Raw genomic sequence first — 22,085 nt, 5'->3', positions numbered from 1 at the left:
GCCTGCTTCCCTCTCTCTCTCTCTACCTGCCTCTCTATCTACTTGTGATTTCTCTCTGTCAAATAAATAAATAAAATCTTAAAAAAAAAAAAAAAAAAGACACATTAGACCAAATGGACTTAATAAATACAGAACATTCCATTCAGAAGCAGAATACAAATTCTTCTCAAGAGAACATGCAACACTCTCTAGGATAGATCACGTTAGACCACAAAAGAGGTTTCTATACATTTAAGAAGACTAAAATAATACAAAGCATCTTCTCTGACCACAATGGTACAAAACTAGAAGTCAACGTGTAACACTGTGATTTATAAGAAATACATATTTGGTTATTCATAAGACCAAAATATGTTTCTTATCTATATTTCATCTTCACCTACACTTTCTGAGTCAAAGTTCCCAAAACCTTTGGAATTTCTCAGGTGTTGAGAGTGATTAAAGTCTTTTATTATGTAAATGGAGCAACTTTTGGAAACCGCCTAAGGATGGGAGCGGGTTGGGGTGCCTGGATGGCTCAGCTGGTTAAGCATCTGCCTTTGGCGCAGGTCACGATCTCAGGGTCCTGGGATCAAATCCTGCATCCAGCTCCCTGCTCAGTAGAGAGCCTTCTTCTCCCTTTCCATCTGCCCCTCCCTCCACTTGCACAAGCATGCTCTCACTCAAATAAATAAAAATTTTTTGGAATTGGGATAGAGGGAAGGATGGCAGCTGTGTGCCAGGAGGAGAGACCATGTGATTAGAGTTGGAACTTTTAGTCCTCCCTACCTCCAACCACAGGTAAGGAGAGAGGTTGGAGGCTAAATCAGGTAATGGCCAAAGAGTTAGTCAATCATGACCATGCATTGAAGCTTCCATAAAAACTGAGAAGGACTGGGTTTAGAGAGGTTCCAGGTTAGTGAATACACAGAGATGGCGTGGGGAGAGTGGCATGCCTAGAGTGGGCATGGAAATTCCATGCCTTTTCCCCCAATCTTGTTTTATATCTTTTCATCTGGCTGTTGATTCACATCCTTTATCATATCCTTTAGTAAACTGGTAAACATGTTTCCCTGAGTTCTGTGAGTTGCTCTAGCAAATTAGCTGAACTTGAGGAAGAGGCTGTTGGAACCTCCAATTTGTAGTTGGTCTGTCAGAACACAGGTAATAGCCTGGGGCTTGCAACTGGTGTCTGAAGTAAGAGGCAGAGAGCAGGCTTGTAGAACTGAACCCTTAACCTGTGGTGATTTTTCAAATACATCAACCTATGAAATGGAATAGAGAAGCCAGAAATAAACCCACACACATATGGTCAGTTAATTTATGACAAAGGAGACAAGAACGTACAATGAGGAAAGAACAATCTCTTCAATAAATGGTGCTGGGAAAACTGGACAACCAAACACGAAAGAATGAAAGTAGAACATTATCTTACAGCATACCCAAAAATTCACTCAAAATAGATTAAAGACCTGAGCACAAGACCTGAAACCATAAAACTCAGAAAACATAAGTGGTAAGCTCCTTGACATTGTTCTGTCTCCAAAAACAAAGGCAACAAAAGCAAAAATAAACAAGTGGGATAACATCAAACTAAACTCTTCTGCACAGCGAAGGACATCAACAACAAAATGAGAAGACAACTTACTGAACAGAAGAAAATATCTGCAAATCACATATCCACAAAGTTAATATCCAAAATATATAAAGAACCCACATACTAAATAGCAAAAAACCCCAAACAACCTAATATAAAAATGGGCAGAAGATCAGACATTTTTCTAATGGAGCCATGTAGTTGGCCAATAGGCACAGGAAAAGATGTTCAACATCACCAATTATTAGGAAAATGCAAATGAAAACCATGAGATAGCATCTCACATCTCAAAAAGTAAGAAATAACAAGTGCTGGAAAGAATGTGCAGAAAAGGGGGCACCTGGGTAGCTCAGTGGGTTAAAGCCTCTGCCTTCGGCTCAGGTCATGATCTCAGGGTCCTGGGATCGAGCCCCACGTCGGGCTCTCTGCTCAGCGGGGAGTCTGCTTCCCTTCCTCTCTCTCTGCCTGCCTCTCTGCCTACTTGTGATCTCTGTCTGTCAAATAAATAAATAAAATTTTTTTTAAAAAATGTGCAGAAAAGGAAATCTTATATACTGTTGGTGAGAATGTAAATTGGTGCAGCCACTATGGAAAACAATATGAAGGCTCCTCAAAAAATTAAACAGAACTATCATATATATATATGATCCAGCTACTCCACTTACGGATATTTATTCAAAGAAAAACAAATGAACAAACCAAACTCATGGATATGGAGAACAGATTGGTCATAAGAGTGGAAGAGGGCTGAAAGGTACAAGAGGGGTGAAGAAGTCAACTGTATGGTGATGAATAGTAACTAGAATTACTATGATCACTTTGTAGTATATATAAATACCAAATTGTATCATACACCTGAAACTAATAATGTTTTACCAATTTTACTACAAAAAAAAGAAAGAAAACAAAGGTAAACATCATAATTGTTTTTATGAAGCAACTAAAAAAAAAAAAAAAAAGGCCAAGAAATAACAAGTGTTGGTGAAGATGTGGAAAAAACAACTCATGCAGTGTTGGTAGATATGTAAACTGGTGTGGCTGCTACAGAAACACAGTGTGGAGGTCCCTCCAAAAATAAAAAAAACTACCATATGACCCAGCAATTATACTTGTATGTATTAATCTGAAGAGAATGAAAACACTAATTCAAAAAGATATATGTGCCCCCATGTTCACTGCTGCAATTTTTATAGTAGCAAAGATACAGAAACTACTTAAGTATCCAGTGATGGATAAATGGATAAAGAAACTGTATTATATATATATTTCTTAATATATCTCTGTGTGTGTATACGGGTATAAGCATATATGCTTATACCCGTATACACACACATACCTGAATATTATTCAGCCATAAAAATAAATGAAATTGGGTCATATTTGACAACAGGAAGACCGTGAGGCCATTACACTAGGTGAAATCAGACAGAGAAACAAATACTGTCTAATCTCTAAAACAACAACAACAGAAAAAAACCCACTCTGTATCACACAAATTGTCAGTTGCCAAAAGTATGGGGTAGCCTAGGAGAAATGTTCACTGTTTGGGTTTTTTCTTTTAGTTTCAATAAATTGGAAAAAAAGTAGTAATTTGGTTTCTTTCTCAGTTATTTCCCATTTCTGCCAATTCATTACTGTTAATAAAGGCAGTAATATGTTTACCAAATATATTCATATCTTCAAAAGCAAACAGAAAAAAGATGGCAGAAAGAAAGCAACAGAAGCCAGAAAAAGACAAGACTACAAAAAACTGATCTACATGGTTATGATAAAGGTAGACTCATCTTTAGATATAATGGAATACTAGAAATTATACCCCCAATCATGCACTTTTTCTTGCCTTTAGAAACTTGGACAATGAAGGAACCTGAACAAGCAATTAAAAACAGTGTGAAGCTATAAGCCTGCACTGTCCAGTAAGGAAGCCACTACTTAGCCTTATGTGGTTACTGGGCACCTGATACGCATCTAATCTGAACAGAGAGAAGCCATTAAGTGTAAAAGACACACTGGATTTTGAAGACTTACTATTTAAAAAAAAAAAAAAAAAAGGTAAAATATCTCATTAATAATTTTTTACTGTTACATGTTGAAATAGTAATATTCTAGAATATGTTGGCCTAAACAGAATACATTAACTTCACCTGTTTCTTTTTCCTTTTTTGCAACTGTCCCTCAGAATAATATACTGCTTAAACTATAACTTTAACGCAAGCATGCTTAAAGATGACCTTGAGAAAAACATGTACTAGCTGTAGGCTTTTGGTGGAGGAGATGATACACATCCTTGAAGCCAAGTGGCTGGGGATGCCTGGCTTGCTCTGGGCGGAAGGCCGCCCTGCTTCCCTTTTTCGTAGTCTCCCCTGCCTCAGAGAAAGCCTGCTGTTAAGGTAATCCCTTTAAGTTAGCTTGCTCAACTACAAATCCAGCTGCAGGACCAGACACACCTTACTCCTCTTCTTGTTTACCTCATTTACCTTGTGACCAACACCTGACTCACATTCCTTCTTGTTACCTACTAGACATATGGCTGTTGTATAACCTTCTTTTCTTCTCCTTTGTTGCTATCTTGTATCTAATAAATATGGGACTGAGGAGGAGTTGGGGGGGACGGGCGGGGGGGGGGGAGAGACAGTCCTTCCAGCTGTCATCCCCTGCTCCCTCTCTCTCTCACAGCTGACTTGTTTGGGCCTCATTCTTCTCCCGTGCACTATCAGGAAAGTGGCACTTTTTAAATGTGACTACAACAAAATTTTAAATTATATATGTGGCTCACATTATATTTCTGTTGGACATCACTGCTACATAGACCCTTATTAAATATTGCTGAATAGTAAAAACAAAGCAACTATTAAGTAGGGATTTTTCAGAGTTATTCCTACTATTTGCTCTACAACTAACACTATAATTCATTAAGTTCTAACCCTGGTCCCTGACTGTAAAATAGAGGTTAAAGAAAAAAAAATCAGTAGCTGCGTTAAGTCATGGATACAACATTAAAAGAGCAAGTGTAAGAATGGTAGTCCTGGTTTTGCACTGACTAGTAGTTAAGATAGATCTTTTTTTTTCTGAACCTTGGTTGCCTGTCTCAAAAATTAAATGAGAAAACTAAATTTAGACTTACATGATTCCATCAAAATATTTTTTCCCATCAAAATTGGTTTTCATAAAAATGAATAAATACTCACTCTGAGTCTAACACATCCTCTGCGAGAGCCTCTCATCATTTTGTCCTTGGACTAAAAGAAAACAAAAACATTCAATGAATAAAAAATTATAGACTATATTTAGAATCATCTGGGAATAAAGAAAAAAATTACAGTAGTAAATACCTCCATTCTTTATCCATATCTTCCACCCCCCCCAACCTCCCAAATCACTTAAAGATAGGAATTAGCAGTTTCAAATGAGTATGTTTTCAAGTAGTGGTGATGAAGTTGGTGCACTGTTGGTGGAAATGTAAATTGGTGCAGCCACTACAGAAAACATCCTGAAAAAATTAAAAATGCAAATACCATATGATCCAGTAATTCTACTTCTGGGTATTTACCCAAAGAAAATGGAAATACTAATTAGAAAAGATACATGCACCCCTATATTTATTGCATTATGTACAAAAGCCAAGAAATGAAATCAGCCTAAGCACATCAGCAAATGAATGGGTAAAAAAGATACAGTGTGTGTGTATACACACATATATACACACAGTGGAATATTACTTGGCCATTAACAAAGAATGAAATCTTGTCATTTGTGACAACATGGATAGACCTATGGGGTATATTGTTAAGTGAAATAAGTCAGACAGAGAAAGATAAATACCTATGATTTTATTTATATGTGGAATCTAAAAAATGAAACAGAAACAGACTCAAAAATACAGAGAATTGGTAGTTGCCAGAGCACAGGAGGTTGAGGGGGATAAGAAAAATAAGTAAGGGGGATTAAGAGGTATAACCTTCCAGTTATAAAATAAACTAAGTCATGGGGATGAAAAGTACAGCATAGAGAACATAGCCAATAACACTGTAATAACTTTGTATGGTAAGATATGATAACTATACTTACTGTGATGAGCACTGAGTAATGTATATAAATGTTGAATCACTATGTTGTATACCTGAAACTAATACTGAATGTCAATTATAAAAAAATAAAATGAAAGCCTTTTATAATTACACAAATAAACCTAATCATAGAATTCTGTGTGCCTTTAATATGTTTATTACACTAATTTTAATTCTTCCTCATGCCCCTTAACTCTAGCACAGTGTTTTTCATATTTCAGAGTGTTTGAGAATTACCTAGAGGGCTAAGAATCACCCAGAAGTTTTAAGATTCACTCCCAGTTGATTATGACTCAGGCATATGGAGGGCCACATTTTGAGAAACATTGCTTTACCTCTTTTCAAGTGTCCAAATATGTCACATTTTTTGCCTCTGAGATTTCTCATCCAGTGTTCCTCAGCTTGGAATGTTCCCTGCCCCTGATATTCTGTCTTGCTGTCACTCATTAACACCTTACCTTACCTATGATTTGGATTCCCATTCTTCTCCCAGAGTCTCCCGTATGTTCTCATCACGGCATGTACCATCCTGTGCTATAATGGCTAATTTATTTGTCTAGTTCATCCACAAGACTGCCTATTCCCTAGGAAGTAGGAATTCTATCTTACACTTCAGAATAGTGTCTAGTGCATATTAGATGCTTAAAAAATATTGACTACTAAAATGCTGCTCCCTTACTAGACTGGGCTGAGGAAAGGCTATGTTCTACATAATAAACCTTATGTTGATATTTAGTAAATAGTCCTAAAATTAAATCTAGTCATGTGTAATAAAATAAAATGAATCCTGAAATATAATCAAAGTTTTAAAAATATTTAGTACCTCAACAACTGGTATTTTTCTGTACTCCCATAAGCAAGAAAGAAGTAAAATAAGCCAATATCGTGAAATTATATTTTAAAGAAAATTGTCCCACTTTTGAGGAATGCCATGGATGCCTTATATCTAATGTACTATACACCACAGGCAAACTTTGAGTTATGATTATAAAGGACTTAATGTACAGCATTTTCTATAGTTAACAACACTGTACAGTATACCCAAAAGTTACTAATATAGTAGATCTTAAAAATTTTCACCACAAAAAAAAAAGGATTATGTTAACTAACCTACTGTGGTTATCATTTTGCAATATATATATTTATCAAATCATCACACTGTACACTTTAAACTTATACAATGTTATAATCAATTATAACCCAATAAAACTGGAAAGAAAACAAGTATTTCTTGGGGATATTTGTATGTCAATATATAAAGATCTGCCTTATCCCTTTCATTGCCTACAGTATTTTCTAAGAATATAGCCTATGCCATTTTTTCACTGACTTAACTTATGAATGTAACAATATTACAATGATAAATCAAAGTTGATTCTTTAATAAAGTACTGAGCCACAGGAATTCATGTTCAAAAATTATTTTTAAAAAATGATTTTTAAGGGACAGGAGACAGTCTTCTTTATTCCACTTAAAAATACAAGGATTCATACATTTTATTAAAAAATTCTCACCAAGCCTTCCGCTTGGGTCACAATCTCAGGGTCCTGGAATCCAGCTCCGCATGGGGCTCTCTGCTCAGCAGAGAGCCTGCTTCCCCCCCAACCCCCAGCCCTGCCTGCCTCTCTGCCTACTTGTGACCTCTCTTTGTCAAATTAAATCTTTTAAAAAAACTCTCACTAGCAAGCACAGTCATAAGAGTTCTTTACTAGCAATACAGTTAGCAAAAACACAATTAACAAAAGCATTCCCTAAGCATTTAATAGCCCTTTACTATACTCTAGACTTACCTTCAAAAGTGTCAAGGCATACATAAAAATAGTAATTACGACTGAAAATACCCAAGGAGAGTTAGAATACAAATCAAGGTAAGAACCAACATACTCATCCTTAATTCCTCTTTCACTTTTTTAAAAATATGGTTATAGTGAGCAGGAAAAGAGTAAGACAGATCCCAGTGATGGTACTATTATTAGGGTTATGAATTATAAAACACTGAAAGAAGTGAAAATAATTAAAACAAATATAACTAGGAAACAATCAGACAAGGCCAGAATGTGGAACATCCCACAAAATCGTCCTAGATTCTTTAAAAAGGTCCTTAAAGAAAAAAAAGAAGACTAGCATGTAAACCACTATAATACAATGAAAAATAAATTATCTGATTATAGGCACGAAGTGCCATGAGCTATAAAAGGCCCTCTGCTGTGGAAAAGGATCAGGGAAGACAATACTGAAGTGACCAGGTTTCAAGTTTCAAGCTGGGACTTTAAAAAAAAAAAAAAGGTTCTAATAAGAAAAGAGGGGAGGTAGAAGAAGAGGGCATTCCAATCCAAGGGACCACCACCAGCCAAAGCACAGGTACAGAAAACTCTACACACAAACCATTCATAGGAGAGTATATTTACAGACCCAAGCACAGAATGCAAAAAAGGGACATGAAGAGAGACGAGGCTGAAAAGGAGATATGGGAACCAGATTCTGAAGAACTGAAAAAAATACTGAGTTGTTAAGAAAATCAAACTTTATTCAATGGTTAAAGGAGAGCTACTGAGGATTTTTTAGAAGGGTAATTAAATTCTCAAAAGGTGTGTTTTAGAAAAGTAACACTGTTATATATAACGACTTGAGTAAAAGAATGATGGTGACATCTGAAATCACAGCACCATCAGTACATTCTCACTGATGCCCTCTGCATGACAAACACTTTAGAAAACAGTCAACCTCAAGAAACTTGGCATGGTAAGAATTATTCATATATTACAGATGAAAGTGACACCAGGGAGATCAAGTAATTTTCAATATTACATATCTAAAATGTAGCAGAGTTTGACACAGGATGGGGGAGTCTATGAGCACATATGAGCAGATTTTGGTCTGGGGAATGATTTGCAGGGCAGCCATTACAAATTGTAATTTGTAATTACAAATTACTGCCCTGCACAATTTGTAATGGCTGCCCTGCAAATCATTCCCCAGACCAAAATCTGCTGTTAGCCTGACATCCTCTGCTACAATGGCACAGGGTCCTCTCCTCCTCTCTCCACTCAGTTCTAATATGCACCTAAAGGGAAGCCGGTGTGATTATGTCCCCCAAACACAGTGAGTGCTAAAGGGGTGGTGTCATGGGACCCACTACCCCACAAAGCAGAATAAAGTCCTTTCCCAGGACATTTTTCTCCTGGAGTTGAAAAAGAGCTCTTCCTATCTGTTCCTGAAGCTCTGAGATAAAGTTGCCATGAGACATGTGCCTTCTACGTGAAAAAAGAAAGCCTACCTACATGGTGAGATGACATGTAAGAGGTAGGGAGTCCTAGCTGCCAGTGTCCAGCTACACCCTCACCTGAGGCAAACCTGCCTAAGCAAATGCAACTCACTGAATATCAGGGGTTTTTGTTTTGTGTTGTTTTAATGAATACAAGTAGCTTCTGCTAATCCAAAAAGGCAGGGCAGGCAACCCCACTCCAGTAATCTTCCTTCCAGATGTTATTTTACCAATGTTCTGAGCCTTACAACAAATTTTTAACAGGTTGGAACAGTCATACAACCTATAACTTAGATGAGGGGCGCCTGGGTGGTTCAGTCAGTTAAACATCTGCCTTCGGCTCAGGTCGTGATCTCAGGGTCCTGGGATCGAGGCTCCCCTCTCCTGCCCCCAACAATCAGGTTCCCTGTTCAGTGGGGAGTCTGCTTCTTCCTCCCCCTTTGCTCCTCCCCGACTCATGAGCTCACACGCGCGCTCTCTCAAATAAATACAATCTTTTTTTAAAAAGCAAAAGACCTATAATTTAGATGAGTTTCCTCTTTCTGCCTCCAGGTACAAAGTCAAGCACCTCAAGAAAGGATCACTCTGAAATGGATGCTACAGTCTTTTAGGCTGGATAAGGACTCCCCCATGAAGTGGAGAGATATACAGCTGATGTTCTACTCCCTAAGAGGCTAGAGGACTAGCAAAAATTTTGGGGTTTTATGGTTGCATTTGCTAGTTTCTCATATTTATTAACACAAGGGCAGTGGGTCCTGTTACAATAAGCCATGTAATCAAAAATTATTTTTAAGGGGCACCTGGGTGCACAGTCAGTTAAGTGTCCAACTTCTGACAGGCTAAGGTCGTGATTTCAGGGTGGTGATATAGAGGCCCCGGCCAGGCTCCTTGCTCAGCACTGAGTCGGCTTGAGATTCTCTCTCCTCTCTCTGCCCTTCCACTGTGCACACCTTCTCTCTCTCTCAAAATATATAAATCTTTAAAGGTTATTTTTAATAATCCGAGGCTAATTAGCTAACCCCAAGGTATGGATTCAGATTACAATTCATATTAAGATTTCAAAGTAAATTACCACAAATACATTATAATGCGACCTATAATAGACTGTATGTCCCCCAAAATCCATTCTCTTTTCTTCTTCCTTTCTGTAATAAAATCCTCCACCCACAAGTCTTAACTGAACACATGGTTCTCCTGGTGGATATTACATTCCCAGCCTCCCTTTCAGCTAAGTATAGCCATTTATCTATATAAGAGCCAGTGGACTATGCAATGTATGCAACACATTGTGGCTTTGAAAGGAAACTGCTTGCAGGCCACCTAGCTGGCTCAGTCAAAAGAGCGTGATTTTGGGATTATGAGTTCAAGCCCCATGTTTGGTGCAGAATCACTCTAAATCAGTCAGTCTTTTAAAAAATTAAAAAATTAAAAAAAAAAAAAAGGAAACTCCTCTTTTTTTAAGAGGACATGGAATGCTCTCCAGGACAGACCAATTATTAGGCCATAAAACAAGCCTCAATAAATTTGAAAGAATGGGAATAATACAAAGTATGTTCTTAAATCATGATGTATTAAAAGCAGAGCTCAGTTAACAAAGGGAAATTTGGGAAATTCAAAATGTGGAAATTAAGTGACATACTCCTAAATAACTAATGGGTCAAAGAAAAAAAAAATCAGAAGGGAAATTAGAAAACATCTGCGATCTGAAAATGAAAATGTTGGGCTGGCAGGAAGGGCTACCAAAGATGGCGAAAGTTCCCGCCACAAGACCTGAGCTCGGACAGGAGAACAAAGGCCCAAGCAGGAACCTGAGACCCCCGCCCCGGGCTCCTGTGGACCAATGGGATCCCGATGAGCAGGCGGGATATCCAAATAAGGGAAACTTGCCAAAAGACCCCTGAGCTTTCCCCAAGACCCCTTAAAAGCCCCCTCCTCCCTGCCTTGGGCGCGACTTCCGCCACTCTGCTTTCCAGAGTGGCGGAACCTCGCCCGAGGGTGCCCACCTCCTCCCGGCGCAACTTTCCTGGCTCCCCTTCTCCTGAGCTCTGAAACTTCGCTGGAGAGCATTTTAATAAATCTTGCCTTGCACCCACTTTGCCTGGTGTTGTGTTTATCTCGCCGGAAAAAACCTTACAGAAAACAACATACCAAAACTTTCAGGAGATAGTGAAAGCATTTATAACTTTAAAAGATCTGAAATCAATAACCTAACTTTACACCTTAAGTACACAAATTAGGGCAAAGCAAGCAAAGAAAGGAAATAATAAAGGCTATAAAACTGTAAGCAAAAATAAATGAAAACAGAAAATAGAAAAGCACAAAAAAACCGCAATGAAACCAAAGGCTGGTTCCTTAAAAAAGATCAACAAAATGGACAAAACTTTAGCTTTACTAACCAAGGAAAAAAGAGGAGTCAAATTAGTAAAATCAGGAATAAAAGAGGAGAGACATTACTAACGACCTTACAGAAACAAAAGGAAATCTAAGGTAACATGATGAATAACAAATTAAATAATCTAGACGTGATAGACAAATTCAAGAACAAACTGTCACAACTGACTAAAGAGGACAAAAAAAATCTGAATAGGCCTCCAAGAAGTAGAGAGATTGAATTACTAATGAAAAAACTTTTCACAAAGAAAAGCCTAGGCCCCCGGTGGCTTCACCGATAAATTCTATCAAAGTTTAAAGAATTAACAACTTTTCATTCTCTTCCAAAATTTTAAAAGAAGAAAGACTTCCCAACTTTCTCTATGAGGCAAGTATTATTCTGGTACCAAAACCAGACAAAAGTATCACAAGAAAAGACCAACATCTACTATGAATTAAGATGCAAAAATCCTCAAGAAAAGACCAGAAAAGACCAACATCTACTATGAATTAAGATGCAAAAATCCTCCGCAGAATACTAGCAAACCAAATCTACCAACATGTAAATAGGATTAAACAGCTAAACTATTATGCTCTAAATGTGTGTACCCTCCCCCTTCCAAATTCGTAAGTTGAAATCTCAACCCTCAAGATAATGGTATCAGGAGGTGGAGCCTATGGAACAGCCCTCATGAATGGGATTAGTGCCTTATAAAAAAAAGAAAGACCTAAGAGAGCTCCCTTGCCCCTTCCACCATATGAGAGTACAGTGAAATGATCGGCATCTAAAAAGGTCCTCACCACAGACACTGAATCTACCAGCACCTTGATCTTGCCTCCAAAACTGTGAGAAATAATTTATGTTGTTTATAAGCTACCCAGTGCATGGTATTTTTGTTATAGCAATCCAAACATACTAAGACAATGACCAAGTGGAATTTATTCCTGGAATGCAAGGTTGAGTCAACACATGAAAATCAATCAATATACTATATTATTAAAACAAGGAACAAAAATGACATGATGACCTCAAAAACAGGGAAAGCACTTGACAAAATCCACCATTCTTTAGGATAAAACCACTCAAGGAATAGAAGGTAACTATTTTATTTCATAGAAGGACATCTATAAAAACCCACAGCTAGTATCATACTTACTGATATCAGACTAAAAGCTTTACACCTTTACACCTAAGAGCAGGGACAAGACCAGGATGTCCTCTCTCATCACTCCTATTCAACACTGTACTAGAGGTTCTAGCTGAGAAAATTAGGTAAAAAAAAGAAATAAAAGACATTCAGATTGGAAAGGAAGAAATAAAATTATTTGAGATGACAGAACCTAGATATAGAAAATCCTAAGGAATCCACCAAAACACTATTAGAGGTAATAAATGAGTTCAGTAAGTTTATAGACTACAAGACCAATATATAAATTGGTCTTATAAATTGGTCAATATATAAATTGGACTACAAGACCAATATATATAATTGTGTTTCCTTTTTTTTTTAAAAGATTTATTTATTTAGTTGAGAAAGAGAGAGACAGAGACAGAAGAGAGTGGGGTGGAGGGAGAGGGAGGGAAAGGGAGTCTTAAGCAGATGCTGGGTTGAGCACAGAACCAAGAGTCAGATACTTGTACCACCCAAGTGCCCCAAAAATCAACCGTGTTTCTATATTCTTAGACAAAAAAATTTAAAAGTGGAATGAAAAAACAACTCCATTTATAATGTCAAAAAATTTAAATACTTAGTAATAAATTTAATTTTTAGAAGTACGAGGCTTATACAATGAAAATTGCAAAACATTGTTGAAGGAAACCAAAGAAGACCTAAATAAATGCAAATACATCTCATATTGATGGAGTGGAAGACTTGATCTTGTCACAATGGCACTATTCCTCAAACTGACTTACAGATTTCATATAATCCCTTATCAAAATCCCAATGGTCTTTTTTACAGAAACTGACAAGCTGAGCCGGAAACAGCCAAAACAATCTTCAAGGAAACAATAACAAAGTTGGAGGACTCACAATTCTTAGTACAAGAATACAAAAAAGCTACAGTAACAAAGACAGTAATTAGAACAATGAAACAGAATTGAAAGTCTAGAAATAAACTCATACAGCTATGGTCAATTGATTCCAAGACTATCCAATGGGGGAAAGAATAATCTTTCTAACAAAGAGTACTGAGACAACTGGATATATCCCTGTGCAGAAGAATAAAATTGGACCCCCACCCTATACCATATAAAACCATTAAACTATTAATAATAAACTAAAATTATTATGAAACTCTTAGAAGAAAACACAGGTGTAATTCCTTGTGACCATGGATTACACGATGGTTTCTTAGGACACCAAAAGCACAAGCAACAAAAGAAAAATAAGTTGAACATCAAACTTGAAAAAAAAAATTGTGCTTTTCAAAGGACACTATCAAGAAATTAAAAAAAAAACACAAAATGGAAGAAAATATTTACAAATCATACATATGATATGTATGAAGAATATATAATGAACTCTTCTATGAAGAACTCTTATAATTCAACAATAAAGACTGCAACTTAAAAATGAGTAAAGGATTTGAATAGATATTTCTCTTAAGAAAACCAAGTTAACAAGATAATTTCAGCCAGTGATAAATGTTAAGAAGAAAATAAAGCAGTGATGATCAGAAAACTGTTGCGGGAAGAGGGGTTCTACTTTAATCTAGATGGTTTGGGAAGACTCTTGGAGTTTTATCTGAACTGAGATTTTAAAAAGAAAAGCCTCAAAGTAAAGAATCTGGGAGGGAAAGTTTCCGGCAAAAGGAATAGCAGGAAATGATTCATCAGTAAGCTTGTTCTCCCGTTCATTCTCCGCAAGGGTTATTTCAAATTTTCTCCATTCTCCCATCATGCATACTCCCTCTGCACATTTCCACTTGGTTTTCTCACAGGCATTTCAAACTCAACATTATCTGAAACCAACTCAGTGATTTTTCTCTCTCAAATCTTATCTTTCATCCATCCAACCCCCCCCCCCATTTCTGTCTCCTAAAAATCTCTCACATCCTTCCATTTAACTTCATCTCCACTGTAACCACCCTAATCCAGTCCTCCATAATCCATCCCCTAGGCCACATCACCTTCCAACTCCTCTATATCTACTCCCCCTCTCCTCTAATCCTTTTCTGTATAGGAGCCAGAAGAATCTTTTCAAAACAAACTTGAGCAGACCACTACCTTGATTAAAAACAGAACAAGCAAGCAAAAAAATATTTCAAGGCTCTACATTGCTCTTAGGATAAAATCCAAATTTCCTCATTTATCCTCTACAGAGACCCTCTTTGTTCTGGCCCTAGTTGATCTCTAAACTCCCCATTATCCCTGTACTCCAGCCACACTAACCTTTCACTCCCTGAACCAGCCAAATGCCTTCCTGCTTTAGGCCCTTTACACAGACTGTTCCCATTACCTGAAGTGCTTGCACTCATCTATCTTCACTTCATTAAATGCATAATTCCTACTCATCCCTCAATTCCCTAAGAAGAAGAGCTTTACCTGAACCCCTAGACTAGACTACCCACCACTCACATAATATTCTCATATAACACCCTCTTCCTTCATAATATGGTTGAGAAATAAAATCTCCCTGGACTTCTCAGTGTCACTGTCAAAAGCCCTGGAGTTCTCCAACATTTCTACATCCCCCAAGAATTAGATCTGTTGTTTTCCCCATCTGAAAGGATAATAAAACTTATATTTCCCCCCCAAAAGCTAAAAGGTCAAAGCCTGGCGTAGGTCCCTAGGCTAAGCCCCCAAGGTGCTAGGAAGAAGGTAGCAGGTCTCTCCCTAGGTATTTACATATGAAGGAAAGAAGGAAGGGAGGGAGGGAGGGAGGGAAGAACGAAGGAAAGGAGGAGTGGAGGGTGGGAGGAAGATGGACTAGAGGGGGGGGCAGAAGAAAGGAAAGACAGGACGGAAGGAAGAGAGAAAAAAAAGGAGGGAAGGAAAGGAGAAAGGGAGAAAAGCAGAGGAAGGAAGGAGAAAGCAGAAGGCAGGCAGGCAGGAAAAGCAAGAAGAAAAAAAGAGAAAAGAAAGAATGAATGAAAGAAAGAAAGAAAAGGGAAGCCTCAGAACTGGAAAAGGCCTCTAGACTGTAAATGCAGAGACCCACAAGGCTATCTGGCTCCAGGAAAGATTTTACTTGCATACCGAGTTAGATACAAAAGTTAAGGGGCTGAAGTTAGGATTTAGGCTTATTACCTTTCTAAGGTGACCCTTTTCAGGAGGAGAGAGACAGCCACCTCTTCAAAAGCAGAGAAGAATCATTTTTCCTCACTCTTCACCTACAGCTACTCAGCTGTATTTGTACAAGTGATGTGGTTCTTACAGCACTGCCCTAGGGCTAAGGACTAGGGCAGAAGCAGGCCAACACACTTATGATTATGAACTCTGTCTCTAACCCAGAATTCCTCATGTATGCATTCAGAATAAAATTAATAAAAATGAGTATTTTTAATACCCACGAAGTATTTAAATAATTCTGAAATTAAAGTTCATCATCCCTGTTAGCCTATAAATTTTAAGAGAATAGTCTAATATACATAAGACTCAAAAATATTTGTTGAAAAAAATATTTGTTAAACGGATGTCGGGAAGACTATGTATAAATGCAGACAGCCATTTTCAGTTTCAATAAATAGCGCCTACAGCCTTATATACTATGTCTCAATAGCAAGTAATCCACAGCTTCCATTATTATTTTGGTTATGTTGGCAAGAAAATGAAAATAAAGTTGTTAAATAAGTTACCTCAGCACAAATTAAATTTCATAGCTTTTTGTCTGTTACTTAGCCTCTTAAGCCTGTCCCAAAGGACTACCTTCTTCATACCTGCTTGACACTTAAAGATATTTATCTTGGCATTGACAGGAAGTCAAGAAACAGAGCCTAAACCCCACCTGTTCTGCTTAACAGAATAGGTGGGGATATAATCACCACATTCATAACCCACCAAGAAATCTAGGGTGGGGTTAAAGCAACCAAAAGAAGCTTTTTGCTGGCTGCAGAATAAAGAACCTTGTGGAGATAATTACTAAATTAATGAACAAAAAGTTTTCCTTTACCCATGGTAGTGAATTTCTTAAAGAGTCACAAAGGTCTGTCAGAAAGAAGAATTTACACTGACAAAATTAATTGCACCAACTATTACAGAATGTAACTTTTTTTGGCTCACTTAATGAGCGAGACAAACTGTATCCACAGAGATACATATCATCTCTCTCACTCCAAATTCACTGGCAGTTACCACCACCACTGCCTCCCTGACACATACATACTCTCCCAATGATCACTTTAGGGAAAATACATAAAATAATAAAAAATACATATTATATTATTTATATGCTAGTTTAAAGTAAATGGACTTCACTTTAGATATAAATCACATTGTGTGATTATAATCTCAGCCATAGTTCATCAGGAAGTTATCAATGAACTCACCACTGAACAGTTAAATAGAAAATACTGTAATTTCAACCTCAAGTTGCTTTAAAATACTTTGTGGACTGGTCAATAATCACTAATCACTAAGGGATGCTACTGAATCTTATTTTTTTTTTTAAATATTTTTATTTATTTATTTGTTTGACAGAGAGAGAGATCACAAGCAGGCAGAGAGGCAGGGGGGGGGGGAGCAGGTTCCCTGCTGAGCAGAGAGCCCAATGCGGAACTCAATCCCAGGACTCTGGGATCATGACCTGAACCGAAGGCAGTGGCTTAACCCACTGAGCCACCCAGGCGCCCCTGAATCTTATTTTTAAATAAACCTTCTGGTCTATCAGGCTGCAGGGGAAAGGAGAAAAGTTTTTCTTTCATCTGAGAATTACAGAATCATACAAAAATTTTTATAGAACATGCGATTTGAAATTGGTTGTGAACTGAGTATTAGGAAACACATAAGCAAAAAACGCCCAAACCAGAGTGGTATGACAGTAAATGAGCTGTGTTCTTAATTGAACAGCACAAAATAATTTATAGAGTGCTCTGCCTGTTCCGTCCACTTCTTAAAACCTTAGGAAAAGGTTATTTTAAGGACACTGAAAATTACTAAACTGAATGTCAGTCTTAAATCAGTTTAATGTACAACTGCTTCTCACAAAGGAGTTAATGCAATCTAGCAGGTCCTCTTAATTGTTATACTCTGGATATACTTTATTACTTTATCTGAACTTCTGTGTACCACATAAAACACATCTTCTGAAGGGATGGTTACACATGTTTCAAAGTAATTTAAATAAAGAACAGCTCAAAATATTCTCCATTTAGGCTTCTAAGTCTATAGACATATGAAATCTCTCTTTAAAATGTACAAAATATGGGCGCCTGGGTGGCTCAGTGGGTTAAGCCTCTGCCTTCGGCTCAGGTCATGATCTCAGGGTCCTAGGATGGAGCCCTGCATCCGGCTCTGTGCTCAGCAGGGTGCCTGCTTCCCCCCCCCTCTCTGCCTCTCTGCCTACTTGTGGTCTCTGCCAAATAAATAAAATCTTTAAAAATAAATAAAATAAAATGTACAAAATAATTTCAATCCTTCAAGCATGTATGTGCTTTTTAATAAACTAAAAGCAAGTACCATTTGTAGGGAAAAAAATGACATTATGCATATCCAGAAATAAGTAACTTACATTGTCCTATAGACAGTGCCATTTAATGAAATAACATGAGCTGTAGAGTGAAAAAGATAAGGTTTTGAACTTCAGTCCTGCCAACTTGATAATAGGGTGACCCAGACTAAGTAACAAACTCCCAGAGAAGGGTTGTTATATACTTTCATTGGATCATTGCAAGCACTGAGTTAGTACAAGTAAATCACTTAGCATAACACTTGGCATATAAAAGGCACAAGACTCATGCCCCTTTCTCCCTTCTACCTTAAATACAGCAGGAAACACACAATCATTTTCTCTGAACCTAAGGTAACCATTAGACCGTGGTTTTAGGCATGTCTTCTACCATCAGCTCAGTTCCACACAACACACCCACCCACCCACCCACACAGCCCCCAATCTGCTTTAATAACATGCAGCCACCACAAAAAAAAAACCAATAAAACAAATCATAATTTTCTCCTTCTTCATGCTCACACACTTCCTTTGTGGACTCCTTCCCAATCCAGCTCCTATGCTCAGGTACAATTTATCCCATTCTATTCAATTTATGGGTGTTGCTATTGTATTAGTTATTATATTTTTGTTACATCTATTTTTCTTGTCAAACAGTGGGTTTGATTGTTTATATATTACTAGTATTCCCATACTAGCTTATAGAACCTAACTGATGCCTAGAACCTGGAAGAGATTAGATAAATGTCTGTAAATGAATAGCCCTAACCCGCCTGTGTGGCTCAGTGAGTTGAGCATCTGACTCTTGGTTTCGGCTCAGGTCATGATTTCAGGATCCTAGGACCCTGGGATCGAGCCCCACCTCTGCCTCTGTGCTCAATACAGAGTTTGCTTGAGATTCTTTCCCTCACCTTCTCCATCCCCCTCTGCTCCTGGTCTCCACTCTCTTTCTCTCTCCCCCCGAAAAAAATAGAATATTTAAATGAATAGCCCCAAGGGCACCTGGGTGGTTCATTCTGCCTTCTGCTTGGTTGTAATCTTGGGGTCCTGGGATGACTCCCTGCTCAAGGTGGAGTCTCCTCCTATCTCTCCCTCTCCCCCTTCACTCATGCTCTTGCTCTCCCCCTCTCAAATGAATAAATAAAAAATCTTAAAAAAAAAAAAAAAAAAGAACAGCCCAGCCTCCTCTCCCTGGCACCCTACTCATTCAACAAACATAATTCACTCAAAATATGCCCATTCATTCCGATTTAGGCTATTCAACAATTCTGACTAAAACAGCAGAAACTTTTTTCCCCATTTCTGATACCTTTCATCTCTTTTGAACAATTTCTTATATTTTAAAATATTACCATAAAACAAATAAAGAGCAAGAAAAATCTCCAATAATGTTATGTAAGCACTAAAGCAAGTAAAACTTGGCACCAAAGTTACCACTTATTTTTATCTTTGTTATAACTAGTTAATTTTACCTTCAACAGGACTGTGAGTTTTTAAATATTAGTTCACCATATTCTACCATACTAAGTACTCAAAAGTACCTTAATGAATTAGCTAACTCACAATGGTATACAGTGCCATCAATCAAAACCTGTTTAATTGGAAATGTAACTGTGGATTAGTAAATCCATCTGCTTCACAGAGCAAATGAGCCTGGAAAAGTTTTGCACAAACATATTCAAAATTCACAGGGGAAGATTAGTTTGCCATTTAAACTAATTCTACAATCCTTTTATAAAGCAAAGAATGCCTTCCCAAACCTGTTAAAGACACTTAAATTCCTATTTGAATGTTAATTTTACTTTGCTTGAAATAAACTATCTATATTTAAAAGATCAAGTAAAAGAGTCTCATGTGCTCTGATTCTCTCACAGCTTAAAGTGAGGTCTTCTGAACTTCTTAACACCTAGCATCCCATCTCACCTTCCTTAAAGCACATATTACTTCTATTTTGTATGTAAATAATGTATGTGCATGACTCTCATATATACAAGATCAGGGCTTCTGATTCATCCTCTGCCCCCACCCAACACCCCTGCTATACCTTTGGAAAGAATAAACATTTAATACAATGATGGCAGAGTACTTGTGAACATATGTCAAAATGGTCTCTCTCCTTTTAACATAAATGTAAACACTGCCCCAGTATTAAGTCTTACGTCACTTCATTTCCAACAGCTTATTAGATTGCCTCATAGCCAGTGTTGGACCTTGAGCCATGTAATCCTGGAACATAGGTGGTCAATCTGGTAGGCAAAACTAACCCACAAAGATAGAAATCACAAGAGGCTGACTCTAGGACATGAAATGGCCAGGAAAGAGACCGGAAGGAATTCTGCAGGATGGCAGCAATGCTTTTGGGATATTTTATATTTTGGGATACTGGCAAAAAGGGTATGAACTAATTTCAAAACTCACCTGAAAACTATGGGGTTTTTTGTTTTTTACTGAATGTAATCATATCTAATAAATAAATAAATAAATAAGTAGTACGTCCCAGAATTCCACACAGGTAACACTGCTTACAACAGCAATTATAAAACCTAAAATGACAGCAGTTATTCCTGTCGTCTCCTCTCTATTTGGAGAGCATGAGCTCCTTAAACCATCCTGATAGTATTTAATGTACCAGAGAGCCTTCACCAGCTAAGCCTTCACCAGAGAGCCTTCACCAGAGTCTTATGGGCACTCAAGATTAAAATGACATCATGCTACTGGAAATCCACACCAATAAAAACTTGGAGGAGCCACAGGCCCACAATAGTGGAAGAATTTCCCCCCATTCATCCCTCAAGTTATCACAGATAACTCCCTCATCTCCCACCCATCCCCCATTATAGAAGTCTTCCTGTCCGGCAAAAGATTTGGTGTCTATACTACAGATAAAGCCTCAGGAAAGTATACTGAATCAGTACACAAGGGAACAGTAATATTAAGAGTCTAAGATCCTGGGAAGACAGCTGCTTTTCTTTAAAGAAAAGACCTATATTAGAACAAATATATACAAGATCATCTTTAAGAGCTGGAACAGCCTGGCGGTCATTATACTAATTATGGCTAATTATACTAAGTATGAGAAAGTTTTAATAGTATCAGAAACTAAAGTAAGATGGCCAGAGCAAGAACCACAGGCCAGAAGAAAAGTTTTTCTGACCAAAAGATCAGACCTGCTGAGTTCTCGTAATAAGTGTGTCTCTAATACCAAGATACTGTATTATATCAGTGTCAGATGTCATTAAGTATCTGTAACACATTACTCCCTTTGGTCTGCTTCTGCTTAGAATCTGGCATTCCATACAGCTTGCTTTCAGAGAGTATGTGCACTACTGCACTAATCAGAAAGCCTAAGTATGCATACAAGTCTCAACAGTTCTATTTGTTATGAATTAATAAATTGGAATACTAGTTTATATAATGTAAATACAATGGCCATGAGTTTCTACCACAGTTACTATAAATCTGGTTAAATCCTCCTTCAAAGATTTTGAGTCAACAAAAGCTGAGTGTCAAATCAGCAATCCTTCTGAATTCAGCAGTATAAACGTCATCCTATAAAGAGACTTGCAGCAGTGCTTCTGAAGCTGTACCCCTGCCTTCCAAATTACCTCTAGCATGTAAACCCTAGGTGACTAACTCACAAATATAGGTCCACATCCCTTACCTGAGACCTTTGCTTCAGATGTTTTGAAATTCACAATTTGAGAAAAATAATATACATATAGTACATAAACTGTGTCACAGTCTAGGGATCTAGGGTATCAAGCATTTAATTAATTTCACAATCAAACATATTGGCATTTCTATAGTACAAGACATATTTACACCAACTATGGTAAAGACCATAAACAGCCTCAAGGTTCAAGATAGACTTTACTTCCAAAGGAGAATAAAGTTAGTGAAAAAAACCCTTTGGAATTCAGAGATTAAGGGATTTCAAAATTATATGTAAAGGTTTGTCAGCGTGTGTGTGTGCGTGTGTGTGCGTAGGTAGATTCCATGTCCAGCATGGAGCCCAATGCAGGGTTGAATTCACAACACCAAGATCAAGTCCTGATCCAAGATCAAGAGTAAGATGCTTAACCAACTGAGCCACCCAGGCACTCCATGGGCTTGTATTTTGATCTAGTGACCTATTACACTGTAAAGGCTCAGGTCTTTCACTATTTCTTAAAAAAGATAATTTTATCAAGTCAGAATTT

At 37.5% G+C, this 22,085-nt stretch overlaps 1 protein-coding gene across 10 annotated transcripts in view; it reads right to left on the bottom strand.

Annotated features, from left to right (window-relative positions):
- OSBPL9 (oxysterol binding protein like 9) overlaps positions 1–22,085 on the bottom strand; it is a 174,690-nt gene that overhangs the window by 137,848 nt on the left and 14,757 nt on the right. For all 10 annotated transcript variants that reach the window (XM_082688426.1, XM_082688427.1, XM_082688423.1 and 7 more), the window contains exon 2: positions 4,765–4,815. In XM_082688426.1, coding sequence (XP_082544552.1) covers positions 4,765–4,815 — 51 coding nt within the window. The remainder of the gene's footprint in view (positions 1–4,764; positions 4,816–22,085) is intronic.

Source organism: Mustela nivalis, assembly GCF_964662115.1.
Source record: "Mustela nivalis genome assembly, chromosome: 10".
Taxonomy (NCBI): Eukaryota; Metazoa; Chordata; class Mammalia; order Carnivora; family Mustelidae; genus Mustela; species Mustela nivalis.
The sequence above is the reverse complement of the archived record's forward strand: the minus strand, read 5'-3'. Positions and strand labels throughout refer to the sequence as shown.